Below are 13,605 nucleotides of genomic sequence, written 5' to 3' on the forward strand. Positions count from 1 at the left end.
CTTATTTTCCACATCGTTATTTCTATTTCCTCCTTGGTTTCATATAACATATAATAATAGTAAAAGTAAAAGACTTATGTACATATGAAATATGGAACCCACCGTAAAAGTAAAAATAAATTAATATTTTTCGGGAATGCTTAAAAAGAAAGGGACATATTTTTTTTCAGTTTTAGTTTTTTAAAAAGGGAAAATATTACCTACTGGATCATTGTACATTTCAATTTAAATTAGGGATTCCGTGTACAACTACAAGTGGTCCTTAACTACATATGTATCTGATCATATATGTATTACCATTATGTATTACAATAAAATAAAGAAGGAGGGTTTTCAATGCGAGATCTAAAAACATATCTCTCTGTGGTGCCGGTATTAAGTACTCTATGCTTTGGGGCTTTAGCAGGCCTATTGATAGAGATTAATCATTTTTCCCGGATGCGTTGACATTCCCCTTTTTTTCATTCTAGTTATTGATATGGGAAAGAATGACGACAATTAGAGATACAATCAAATATCTGTGACTAACCCCTCTTTTCTCTTTTTTCCCTTTTTTTAGAATAAGGGAGGAAAGAGAAAAAAGAAAAGTGGATTCAACAACTGCGACACTCGGGTTCAAGTTCAAATTAAATTAATAATAGAGGTAGAACGAAAAATGCGGGACTAGGACAAGAGTATTATCCAAGATACTTAAATGAAATACTGTACTTGTACTGTGATTCGAAATATAATTTAGAAATCATTGTATTACTTATTATTACTTTATTGATTGCAGCGAAATCTTTCATTATTTGATTTCTAGTTAGTAACTTCTATTTTTTTTCTTTCTTCTTCTTCGTTTCGGACCGAAAATAGAAGGGTTGATTAAATAAAAAATCCAAAGGGAGGTTCATGGCCAAGGGTAAAGATGTCCGAGTAACGGTAATTTTGGAATGTACCAGTTGTGTCCGAAACGGCATTAATGTTAATAAGGCATCAACGGGCATTTCCAGATATATTACTCAAAAGAATCGACACAATACGCCTAATCGATTGGAATTGCGAAAATTCTGTCCCTATTGTCACAAACATACGATTCATGGGGAGATAAAGAAATAAATCGAACCGAGCATTTGTGTGTCACTCTTCAAAGGAAGGGGAAAAATGACATTATATATTATATATACATAACATATTGAAATATAAACAAACCAAATCCTATTTCTTAATTCTAATTCATTTTAGATCTGACCGAAATAGGATATTCGGGATAAGGAATAAACTAAACAAACCATGGATAAATCCAAACGACCTTTTCTTAAATCCAAGCGATCTTTTCGTAGGCGTTTGCCCCCGATCCAATCGGGGGATCGAATTGATTATAGAAACATGAGTTTAATTAGTCGATTTATTAGTGAACAAGGAAAAATATTATCTAGACAAGTGAATAGATTAACCTTGAAACAACAACGATTAATTACTATTGCTATAAAACAAGCTCGTATTTTATCTTCGTTACCTTTTCTTAATAATGAGAAACAATTTGAAAGAACCGAGTCGACCGCTAGAACTACTGGTCTTAAAACCAGAAATAAATAGGCTTACTCTTTCTTCAATTGAGTTCAAATTCAATTCCAATCCGAACCTCAAAAGCTGATTGATGTTTTGTTTGAAAAATATGCGAATCTAGATTTGATTATCGTGTCGTAAGAAAAAAAAGAATCGGGAAAAAAGAATAAATCTTTTTTTATTGAACGTGTGCATTCATTTTGACTACTTTATCATATTTTATCATATTCATTTCTATTCTACCTCTTGGAGTTCATTCTCCGGGGAACTCTGTTTAAACTATTCCGGTGAATTTCGCTCAATCTACTTATTTTATGATCTCATTGGAAATCATATAAAGACAATTCCTATTTAATAGAGCGACTTGTGTAAGTATTTTACGATTAAGAAGCAACTGTCTCTTGTACAGATCGTGTATTAATCTACAATAACTATAAAAGACCCCCCCTTCACGAATTCCTGCGTTTATCTGAGTGATCCATAAACGACGAAAATTTCTCTTTTGCCTATCTCTATCCCTATTAGCCGAAACCAAAGCTTTTATTTTCTGTTGAGTAATAGTTCGAGTAAGTCTTGAATGAGCCCCCCGAAAGGTTGATGCAAATAAACGAATTTTTGTTCTACGTCTCCGAGCTATATATCCTCGCTTAATTTTGGTCATTGAATAATTGAAACTTTGACGAATAACTAATTGATTTCCTTTCTTTCAGTTATTCTTTTCAACCTTCCTAGCCTATTAATAACAAAACAGATTTTTCCAATGTATAAAATAAAAATTCCAATGGCTTTGGCTACTATAACCTTCCCGACCATGATTTTTTCTAGGCATTTCACCTAGAAATAATCAATTGTATTCTCCTAGGTATCAAAAACATAGTAAATAAATAAAGTAGTAAATATAAATGGATAAAGAAATAGTGGGTTCCATCGTTTCTATGGTTACTTCTTAAACGGTGAGGCCTTCTCTATACACCGAAGCCCCTTACTTGATTTAATCAATGTTATTGGTAACTAGGTCTTGCACAATGAGATCTACCTATATAGTAACGGTATTTAATTATAAAAGTTAGCGGGGTAGCTGACCCTGTGAGTCCGTTCTTGTAAGAGTGGGAACCTAATCTTTCTGTTTTTTAAATTTTAAATAGGATTTTCCCCACTTAATGAATAACCATTTGTTACCAATGGGGAATTGCTTTTCATTTAAAATAGAGTTGATTGGATTTGCACCAACGGAAACCATAAATTTCATACACAATAGAGGGATACGATAGATTTTTTATTTTTAAATAGTGAATGGAGTTCTTCCAGTCTATCCTATTCATCGGTACTGATCGTTGTTACTGGAAAATTGGTTTTCTTTCCTTTGTCCCAGCCCATGATCTGAACGAGTCGCACATACACCCTAGTACATGTTCCTCGACACTGAGGGCATCCCCGAAGAGCGGGGGATTTTGTGACATTTCTGATTGCCTGTCTTGTATTTCTAATAAGTTGTTTAATGGTTGGCATGTTGAATCATATACACAATGGGCTGGTTTAGATCGATCCTAACCGGATGATTATGAATTACTTCTTTTGAATAGAATATTAAACTCGGCAAGAAAATCAAATCTTAAATCGCGGATTTGTGTGAAATCCATGCTATTTTCATTTAACTGCTACAAGATCAACGATTCCATAAGCTTGGGCTTCTGTTGCTGACATAAAAACATCCCTCTCCATGTCTTCAGATGCAACCCATAAGGGCTTGCCCGTTCTTTGTACATAAACCCTTGTGAGGGTTTCGCGCAGTTTCAGCAGTTCTTCCGCTTCCAGGATAAATTCTCCCGTTTGTGCCTCATAATAAGCACTCGCAGGTTGATGGATCATTACCCTGATGATATAACATAATAAAAGGTTCTTCTATCTCGCAGAGAAAAGAAAGAAAGATAAAGAATAACAAGAAGAAAAAAAAAAAGATAGAATTGAACAACTGTACGGGCGTCTTTTGCGCATTGCATATGGCTTTACAATATAGAATTGACCCTTACCCTCCATCGAAAAAAGATAAAAAAAATCGGTTCTATCAGATCTAGATCGGTAAATGATCAAATTACCACCCTTTTTTTGGGAGAAGTTAAAAAATACTATGATGGTTCCGTTACTTTATATATTTATTATTATTATTTTGTCTTTGATTTGTCTGTGATTCAGCAATCCCAAAGTTTCTTTTTGATCTAATCAAATAAAATAAGGAAAAAAGACTCTTCTTTTTTTTATTTTCGCACTCTTTCATAACATAAGTATTGTTAAGAGCCTTCCGGTGTGAAAACAAAAAAGTTTGTGACGCTGAACTGGACTCCCGATAGATAAGATAAAATCAGAAATACTCTTTATCTCATACTACTCTCTCGATACATAATCTAATGTTTTGAAAAAATAATAGAAAAATTTTCTCATATCGAATTCGAAGTGCCATGCTATTATTACTTAATATTCATATTTCATATGGCGAAGGCATAGTCTTCTTTTTTCTCTCAAATAAAAACAAACCTCAATGGCGCTAAGCGTGAGGGAATGCTAGACGTTTGGTAATTTCTCCCCCGACCAGGATAAAAGATCCCATTGAAGCAGCCATTCCCATGCATATTGTATGTACATCTGGTTGCACAAATTGCATAGTATCAAAAATAGCTATTCCGGGTATTACCCATCCGCCAGGAGAGTTTATAAACAAATACAGATCTTTGGTATCATCCTCGATACTGAGATATACCATAAGACCAATAAATTGATTCGAGATCTCGCTATCAACCTCTTGGCCTAAAAAAAGTAATCTTTCTCGATAAAGTCAGTTGAGTAGGGCAAGATTGTATCCCTTAGGAACCGTATATGCACCTTTTGACGCATATGGTTCAAAAAAATTGCGAAAAAAACGAATCAATGTGTAGATTCTGGTCCTTTTTCTTTTTTCATAGCGGGTTCTTTTTCACTTCTCCCGAAAGGGCTTCTTTTTCTTTTATTTTTCGGTAAAGATGGGTTTTTGTTCCTTTCCTTATAATATAAAAAAGAATTCACTAAACTTATCGAATTAACTTCTCATTGATGTATTATTTCATCGAAATCCAATCCAAATCACGATGTCATTTTCTTGTTCCTGAATGGGCCTCTTCAATCTTTTTAGGTTTATGATCTACTCTGGGTAAAGATCCGCCCGATTTCTATTTGTACATATAGGACAAATGTTCCCACTACCACTTCTTTTTGCTATGACTCCCCTTTTTTTTCAATTCATTTCATGCTTTCCGCCAAACATTTTATGTATTTCTCTATATTTCATTTCTCGATTGATTAAGAGTTTGAGATCACTTCTCTTTCTAAATAGGAATCCTTTATGATCCAAGTAGTAATCATAGATATATTACCAATTGGGTTTTTTCTAAACGGAGCCTGGATATTTCATTTTATTGGTCCAACCAATACAACTATAAATTATTCTAATTGATAATAGTAATCTGAATCCCTCAAAAATACACTTCACGCTCCAACTTTTTGATGATTCAATTAATCTTTCTTGGGCGAAACAGAGGATATCTCAATCAGGGGAGAGAACGGGGAAATTCCATATGGCCCAATATATCTGGCAAGTCGCGCTATACGTCAACCCAAGATGCGTCTTCCTCTCCAGGACTTCGAAAAGGTACTTTTGGAACACCAATAGGCATTAAATGAAAGAAAAAAGAACTAAGTACCATATTTCACTTTGATGTGGAAACGTAACAATTTGTTTATTGTCTATATAATATGGGTCTTTATCATATTTTAGCCATAAATTAGAAAAATTCATAAAGGAAGACAGAATGAATAAAGGAAAATTATTACAAATAAGTCTTTCCAATGATGAACAAGTATGGACGTATTCGTTCATAGGAAATGATATTAACCCCCCATTGCGTATTGGTACTTATCGAGTATAGAATAAATCTGCTTCTCTTTGTTCCTATGAACAGAATTGTTCCATTATTACCAACAGAATCGAACAAATATTAACCCTTGCTCCAAGATAATACACTGAACAAAGGAGGTCCGTCATAGTATAATCTTTTCTAATGCAATAAAGTTACGTAGTGTTTATTTCTTATCTTTGATAAAGGGGTATTTCCATGGGTTTACCTTGGTATTGTGTTCATACCGTTGTATTGAATGATCTCGGCCGGTTGCTTTCTGTTCATATAATACATGTAGCTCTGGTTGCTGATTGGGCCGGTTCGATGGCTCTGTATGAATTAGCAGTTTTTGATCCCTCTGACCCTGTTCTTGATCCAATGTGGAGACAGGGTATGTTCGTTATACCCTTCATTACTCGTTTAGGAATAACTAATTCATGGGGCGGTTGGAATATTACAGGAGGGACTATAACCAATCCGGGTATTTGGAGTTATGAAGGTGTTGCCGGGGCACATATTGTGTTTTCTGGCTTGTGTTTCTTGGCAGTTATCTGGCATTGGGTGTATTGGGATCTAGAAATATTTTGCGATGAGCGTACAGGAAAACCCTCTTTGGATTTGCCCAAGATCTTTGGAATTCATTTATTTCTTTCAGGGGTGGCTTGCTTTGGTTTTGGTGCATTTCATGTGACAGGCTTGTACGGTCCTGGAATATGGGTATCCGATCCTTATGGACTAACGGGAAAAAGTATAACCTGTAAATCCAGCGTGGGGCGTGGAAGGTTTTGATCCTTTTGTTCTGGGAGGAATCGCCTCTCATCATATTACAGCGGGGACATTGGGCATATTAGCGGGTCTATTCCATCTTAGCGTCCGCCCGCCTCAACGTTTATACAAAGGATTGCGTATGGGCAATATTGAAACCGTCATTTCCAGTAGTATCGCTGTTGTCTTTTTTGCAACTTTTGTTGTTGCCGGAACTATGTGGTATGGTTCAGCAACTACCCCCATCGAATTATTTGGGCCCACTCGTTATCAATGGGATCAGGGGTACTTCCAGCAAGAGATATATCGAAGAGTTAGTGCCGAGCTAGCCGAAAATCAAAGTTTATCAGAAGCTTGGTCTAAAATTCTCGAAAAATTGGCTTTTTATGATTACATCGGCAATAATCCAGCAAAAGGGGGATTATTCCGGGCAGGCTCAATGGATAACGAGGATGGGATAGCAGTTGGATGGTTAGGACACCCCGTCTTTAGAGATAAAGAAGGATTTAATTATAGCAACATCTGTTAAGCCGTTAGAGCATCTCCAATGGTATGTTAAATTTTTTTGTGTAAATCTAATGTGTAAAGTAGATTTACACAAAAATTTTGTACTAACTATTTTTAGCTCCAGCGGTTGTTTTAAACCTTTTGTGTAAAAAAAAGTATCCCCTAATAACAATCAACCACGTATCATACTCAATGCCTTACATAACTTTTGCAAACCTACTTTCTTTAATTTATTTTTTGGCGATTAAACCTCACGTCCCAATCCTCCTCAATTAGGAAAATACCGCCAATTACATATTCTTCTCTATTGCACTCTAGAAAAGTGGGAAACAAAGAGGCGTAAAGGAATAAGAGAAGAAAGAGAACCGTGAGTGGGAAAGGGGGAAGAGAGAGAAAATATGCTTACATGGCAGTGTAAAAGTCATGTGTAAAATACACAACCCTTTTACACATTGGTGATGTGGCAGTGTATCTTAACAGATTGCTAGAGATGAAAAAAATTTACAAATCATATATGATAGTGTATATTTTACATAAAATGAATTTTAAACAAACTGTTGGAGATGCTCTTAGTATATATAATATATAATAACACAAAACATATACATTTATGCGAATCAATAATATAGAAACTTTCCTTTTAGAGTATATGCATGCCATCAAAAGTGATAACCAAAGGGGGCAGAAAACACATATTGACCATCATATACTATATGCACTTTTATTTTCTATTTATATATAATGTATCTATGAATCTCTGTAGATAAACTTCAGAATTCAAAGTTTTAAATAGAAAATTGCCAAGTAAAATTTAACTAATGCATGCATCAAAATTTATATGTAAATTGACTCTATATTTTTATATTAACAAACACACGCAAGTATATATTAATTTTAAGACTAATGTTCACATAAAATTGAGTGTAATCATTTTAAAGAAATTATATACGATCAAATATAGTAATGAATAATTTACCAAACCATATCAATTTTATTAGAGTAAAGAGATACAACATAAACCAATTACCATCCGGTGATATATACCCAATATCATACTACCACAAATAAGATTAATAATACTTTAGAAAGAATGGACAAGATATTAAATCAAATCATGGGAATACATATCGACTCCATTTTTATATTACTAAGTAAATATTAGCTTTAGACTGTTACGAAAATTTCACATATTTATAGAAAAAAATATAAAGTACAATATTCATACACATATGATTCAAAGTAAATGAACAACACCACCAATGAATTATCAAGTAACAATTATTTTATTAAACTGAATATAGTACATCAATTGAACAACATGGATATAACAATGTACATGAATTTAACAAGATAAATAATATAACAATATAATATTAATATTAGCTCAATAATATAAATTGAGAAGTAAAACAATAATAATAAAATAGGTAAGAAAGTGATGGCCTCATATAGTGATTGAGAAGTAAAACAATAATAATAAAATAGGTAAGAAAGTGTTGGCCTAATATAGAAAGGCACGTGATAAATACGTTGACCTAAAATTGATAGTCTTCCCCTTCGTACGGGTATTGGTGAAACTAATCAACTCCAAGACATAACCCAATCAACTCGCAGTGGTGTTTCCTCTATTTGCACAAGAAGACTAGGTCCAAGTCTATCCAAGTCTAGTTGAGTATATATAAGGAGTAAAATATATAATCGTTAAGATATAATAATAATAGAAATGATATACACCATAAATATAATTTAACTACTATAATAAATATTATGTAACTCATATTATATTAAATATTATTTATGTTTTTATTAAAATATCTATAACAGAATCATTGATACTTGGGGTTATATGGCTAATTCTTGCAGATGGCTGAGATTGGAACTTCCGAACTGGATGAACCTCTTCTTTCGGCTTTTCATCATCGGTGGTGGTTGGTTGAGTTGCTTTATGTCGTGGCAGCATTGCAATCTTAACACGGTCCTACTGGGCGTGCCAATTTATGTTCGCTCACAAATGCAGTTATAGAAGTGCGCGGAAGAGATTGAACAAAAATTATTATTTTTGTTTGATCAGGCGATTGTGGAAGAAAAAGAATAAGAAACTTCTTATGGGTTCTTTATGCTTTAGATGGAAGGACTTCTAACGTCTAATATTACAATGTAAAGTAAGTACGAAAAATGTAAAGAAATTAAAGTGCAATGCTGAAATGTAAGTGTTGAAAGATAAAGAAATAGAAAGAACTACACTTGTATTGAAATTTCTGAAATTGAAATGACATTGAAAATAAAATTGAATTGTACAAAGTTGTTTGATGCCGTGGAGGGCCTTTCAAATGTTGCTCTAAGTACACTATTTTTGGGCATCCTAAAGCTAAAAGCTTGATGTGTAGCTTCTTTAGTTTATTCACAAGTGTCACATGTTTTGCTTCACTTTCTGAAACTTGTAAATGTTCCCTGGATCCGCCAGTTCAGCAATTGAGTCCACTTACAAACTCATTATCTAAATAACAAGCATGTTTTTGCCCACTTACTCCATGATTTTCAACGGATGGTCCCACATTTATGTTAATGAGTTTCACCTTGAAGTCGACATGTAAAAAGTGTCCCATGTAACTCTCTAACTACCCATTTATTTGGCAAACTGTAGGCCCATTTTCCATGCAAATTGAGATTCTATGTTTGGATTGGTTTTTGAAACGCGATTTTTAGTTTTTTAAATTTGAAAGTTATTTTGAATAGTGTTTGATTATGGTACCAGCTTCTTTAAAACGTCTTCTAAAAAGATACAGAAAGCTAAATTTTATTTAAGTGAAACTTTTTAAATTCCAATAATACCCTTTTTATTATTCAGTTAAAAAATAAAATTCCAAACGTCTCCCTATATAACACCCAATTGTATTCTTCCTAAGCCCTAATACATGATTTGCAGAGGCGGTATCCTCAGGCAACCAACCATTCCTGCTTATCCTACGAGGGTCATCGGTGATTTTAACTGGCGATTTCCACTACACTAAACCTCCATATCTTCTGCCACACAAATATTTGATCTTTTATGTTTATATATATAAGCTTTGAATGTGATTCCAGCCACTTAATCACGATGGTAGATAATAAGCTAATAAAGTCCTTCAAAGATTGCCAAAAAATATTTCTAACCCTGAAGATGCAAGAAACTCCTTCTATTCTTTCTCTCTCTAGAATTCTTACACCTCCACCCGAATCAAGATCCCCCTCCTCTTCATTCCAACTCCTATTTATAGATATTTACAAGATATTTACAAGATATTTACTAATTGCTGGACCTGGGCCTATTCCTCAGTAAGCCCTGGTCACTCTTGATGGGCTTACTCCCGCTCGGCCCATATGGCAGTGTCTTTTTATGGGCTGACCCAGCTGTTCGGACTGAAGGTTGTGTTTTGCGAGTCGGACCTGGCCCATGTCATCCAGGGCCTCCTCAACTGCCCCCATAATTGCCCCTTATTTAATAAGGGGTAATTATTGATGGCGTCTCATCATGACGCTGACGGCTCGAGATAACCACGTGGGGGAGCGAACGGTCAGATCCAGAATCAATGTTCCGGGGTTCGAGGGATTTCTTGCCTTCCCGACGCTTCGGCCCTCGGGCCCCCTTGCCTATATAATGCTCTCGAATTCCACTTCACTTCCCTTTACCGTCTCCATCATCAGCCAAATCTCCCTCTTTCTAGAACTGTGCTAAGCCTTTTCCGGTGAAATCCTTCGAGAGTCATTCTCCCAGCGATCTTGCAGTCCTCCGAGGTTAGTTTCGTTCTTTTTACTTTCGGCAGGCTTCCATTTTCCCTCTTTTAGATTCTTCTTGCACTTCCACCATGGTTGTAGATCTGGGTGTCCTTCGTATGAGACTTAGGCTTCCTGACAACATCGTAGTTAGGGTTTGCCCCCAAGACGTTAATATTACGACCGGCGCCGGCCTCCTGCCCGGCGAAGTCTTATTCACAAACCTTCAACTGAATGTTGTTAGGTTCCCTCTGCACCCTTTCTTTAGTTACGTCTTCAACAGATTGGGGATATCCCCTCTGCAGGTCAACCCCAACTTCTTTAGGATCATATCTGTTATGCTCTTATTGATGCGTGACAGAAATCTGGACCTTGACCTCATAGACCTCCTTCTGTGCTATAAGGTCAGTAAGATCCGTACTAACGAGCCCTTCTACCACCTCTACCCGTTCGAGAAGATGTCCATATGCACTGACACAATAAAATCTGAAAAGGGTTGGAGGGATAGCATAGTGGGTATTAGTGGGGCTTGGTCTTCGCCGGCTGCAGAGGATTACCCTATCCCGAGCGCCTTTGGTGTCTGCTCTGTCTCCTCCTATAAAAAATTCAAATCCCATAAACACGACTGCCCCTGTGAAACATGCGTTCCTCGTTTTTGCACTTACTTATGCCGCTCCTTGGGAATACCTTGTGATGACTTGAGCTACAGTGTTTGCAGGGATAGGATCAACTACTTGAAGAGATACGTTCTGAACGATATTCCTTCCTGCTCAGATCTCCTCACTTCAGACAACCTCTTTGCGCTCTCATCACTCGGCTACAATATGAGCAGACTGCAGATTCCCTCTTTTGGCAGGAGGAAAAATACTCCCCCAGTCATTCCTGCTGCTGGGGCGACCTCCTCTCCAGCGTCGGCTTCTTCTTCAGCCACCATATCTGACACTGCCCCGAGCGCAGTGGCTACTAACCCTGCTGCCAGCGCCCCTGCGGCCAACCAGAACGCGCCCTCCCCAGCTACCATAGCTCCTGCTGCTGCGGGGGGCGGTCGGGACAAAGAGCGAGGCAAAAGGCCTCATCCTGACAGTGAAATCGACCCTGAGGAGGAGCCTCTTATTAGAAGGACCCGAGTCTCTGGGCCGGGTACTCTCTTGCACCGAGCGATCAGAGCTCCTTCTCACTCTGGGCCTCCTGCAGCTGGTGGCTCTGCTTCTGCTTCAGGCCCCCCTTCTATCCCCAGCTTGCCGCCATGGGCCCCTCGGTACACTCGAACGGATGGGACGTTCGTGAAACCGAACGAGACCATGCTGAAGGATGGCCAGACCGCTATGGCCTACTACAGGAGCATGTGGACTCCGAAGGACATTGAGGCGGCAAAGGGCCTTTCCCAGAAGGACGTGTTCAGTCGCTTTCCCCAATCTGCTATGGAGGTGACTTTTATTTTCTAACTCATGAATTCTCTTATATTACTTGGTCTTGCCTTCTCCCGTTCTGACTATTGGTTTAACCGTTCTTATTGTGTACCTATGCAGACATTGTTTGGGATGATGGCCATGCAGAAGCAGGTGGAAATGGGGAACGCCAGGGCCCGAAAGTATTCTGACAGCCTGGAGGTGGCTAATAAAGAGAACGACCTCCTTGCCATGAAGAATACCGAGGCGCTGGTTCGGCTTGACAAAGCCGAGCAAGAGAGAGATGTCCTGAAAAAGGAGAATGATTCCCTTCAGGATGAGAAGGACGCCCTCCAGCTCGAGAAGAGCGTCTGGCAGACTGAGCAGGAATCACTCAGAGAAGAGAAGGCAGAACTCCAACGTCTTCTAGCTGATGAACAGTCTGCTCGGATGGCTTTTGAAAAAAGAGCTCTGGACGAGCGTACCGCTCTGATCGACGTTATCAGCAGAGTGGGTGGTGGGATGCTGGCCCTTCATGCTCGGTTCTCCAGGGTCGGTGCTCTTCGGTATGCTCAAGGATTCCGGGAAGGCTTCGCCGACCGGGTTCCGGATGAGGGACAGACCAGCTCCACTCCGGATGAGGTAGACAAGGATCTGGGGATCGAGCCTCTGGGGGTTTATGTCGACCCAGAACCCACCGAAGCGGAGCGTATATTTGATGAGTGCCAGGACATCGCATCCTCAAGGATCATCACAGCTCCTCCTGCCACTCTGCCACTGACCGCTCCCCAATCGTCGACCGTGGCTCCCTCTGTAGCCACTGCTGACGCTGAACCCCAGCCGAACGACTCAGTTATTCACCTGGATTCCCCACCTCATGAAGGTGAGGCGGCTGATGGGGCCGAGGAGGCGAGTCGGCAGGACCAGGATGCTGTTGGTACTGAGGCGTCTAGCTAGGGCTCCTTCGAATTCTTCCAGTTCATATCTTCTTGTAATGATGGACACCTCTCTTTTGTAAACTAAATGTTCAATATTAATGAAATGGCCGAACTCTTTTTCTCTATTTGTTGTGCTCTGTTCAACTTATCTTCAGTACATATATATCTTTTCTCTCTTTTTCTTTTTATGTTAGTTTTGCTGTGTGTTTGTACGGCAAGTGCCTGGCGCTCGGCTAGAATGCCACTTGCCACTTGGCTTTAAATTTTTAGGAAGTGTCTGGCGTTCGGCTTATAGTGCCAGCTGCCACTTATCTTGCTTAAGTGCCTGGCGCTCGGCTAGAATGCCACTTGCCACTTGGCTTTCAATTTTTAGCAAGTGTCTGGCGTTCGGCTTATAGTGCCAGCTGCCACTTATCTTGCTTAAGTGCCTGGCGCTCGGCTAGAATGCCACTTGCCACTTGGCTTTCAATTTTTAGCAAGTGTCTGGCGTTCGGCTTATAGTGCCAGCTGCCACTTATCTTGCTTAAGTGCCTGGCGCTCGGCTAGAATGCCACTTGCCACTTGGCTTTCAATTTTTAGCAAGTGTCTGGCGTTCGGCTTATAGTGCCAGCTGCCACTTATCTTGCTTAAGTGCCTGGCGCTCGGCTAGAATGCCACTTGCCACTTGGCTTTCAATTTTTAGCAAGTGTCTGGCGTTCGGCTTATAGTGCCAGCTGCCACTTATCTTGCTTAAGTGCCTGGCGCTCGGCTAGAATGCCACTTGCCACTTGGCTTTCAATT

The 13,605-nt window shown here is 38.4% G+C and overlaps 1 protein-coding gene and 1 pseudogene across 1 annotated transcript; both read left to right on the forward strand.

Annotated features, from left to right (window-relative positions):
- Nucleotides 1-5,675: 5,675 nt before the first annotated feature.
- Nucleotides 5,676-6,768, forward strand: LOC132305367 (photosystem II CP47 reaction center protein-like; annotated as a pseudogene).
- Nucleotides 6,769-9,911: 3,143 nt separating this feature from the next.
- LOC132303967 (uncharacterized) lies at nt 9,912-13,058 on the forward strand. The gene is made up of 2 exons (XM_059801428.1): nt 9,912-11,926; nt 12,029-13,058. The coding sequence occupies exons 1-2, from the start codon at nt 10,592-10,594 to the stop codon at nt 12,842-12,844; spliced, it is 2,151 nt and encodes a 716-aa protein (XP_059657411.1). The 5' UTR covers nt 9,912-10,591; the 3' UTR covers nt 12,845-13,058.
- The last annotated feature ends 547 nt before the right edge of the window (nt 13,059-13,605 follow it).

This window comes from Cornus florida, unplaced genomic scaffold, assembly GCF_030987335.1.
Source record: "Cornus florida cultivar Cherokee Brave unplaced genomic scaffold, ASM3098733v1 CherokeeBrave_3.0.0_Hap2_Chr04, whole genome shotgun sequence".
Taxonomy (NCBI): domain Eukaryota; kingdom Viridiplantae; phylum Streptophyta; class Magnoliopsida; order Cornales; family Cornaceae; genus Cornus; species Cornus florida.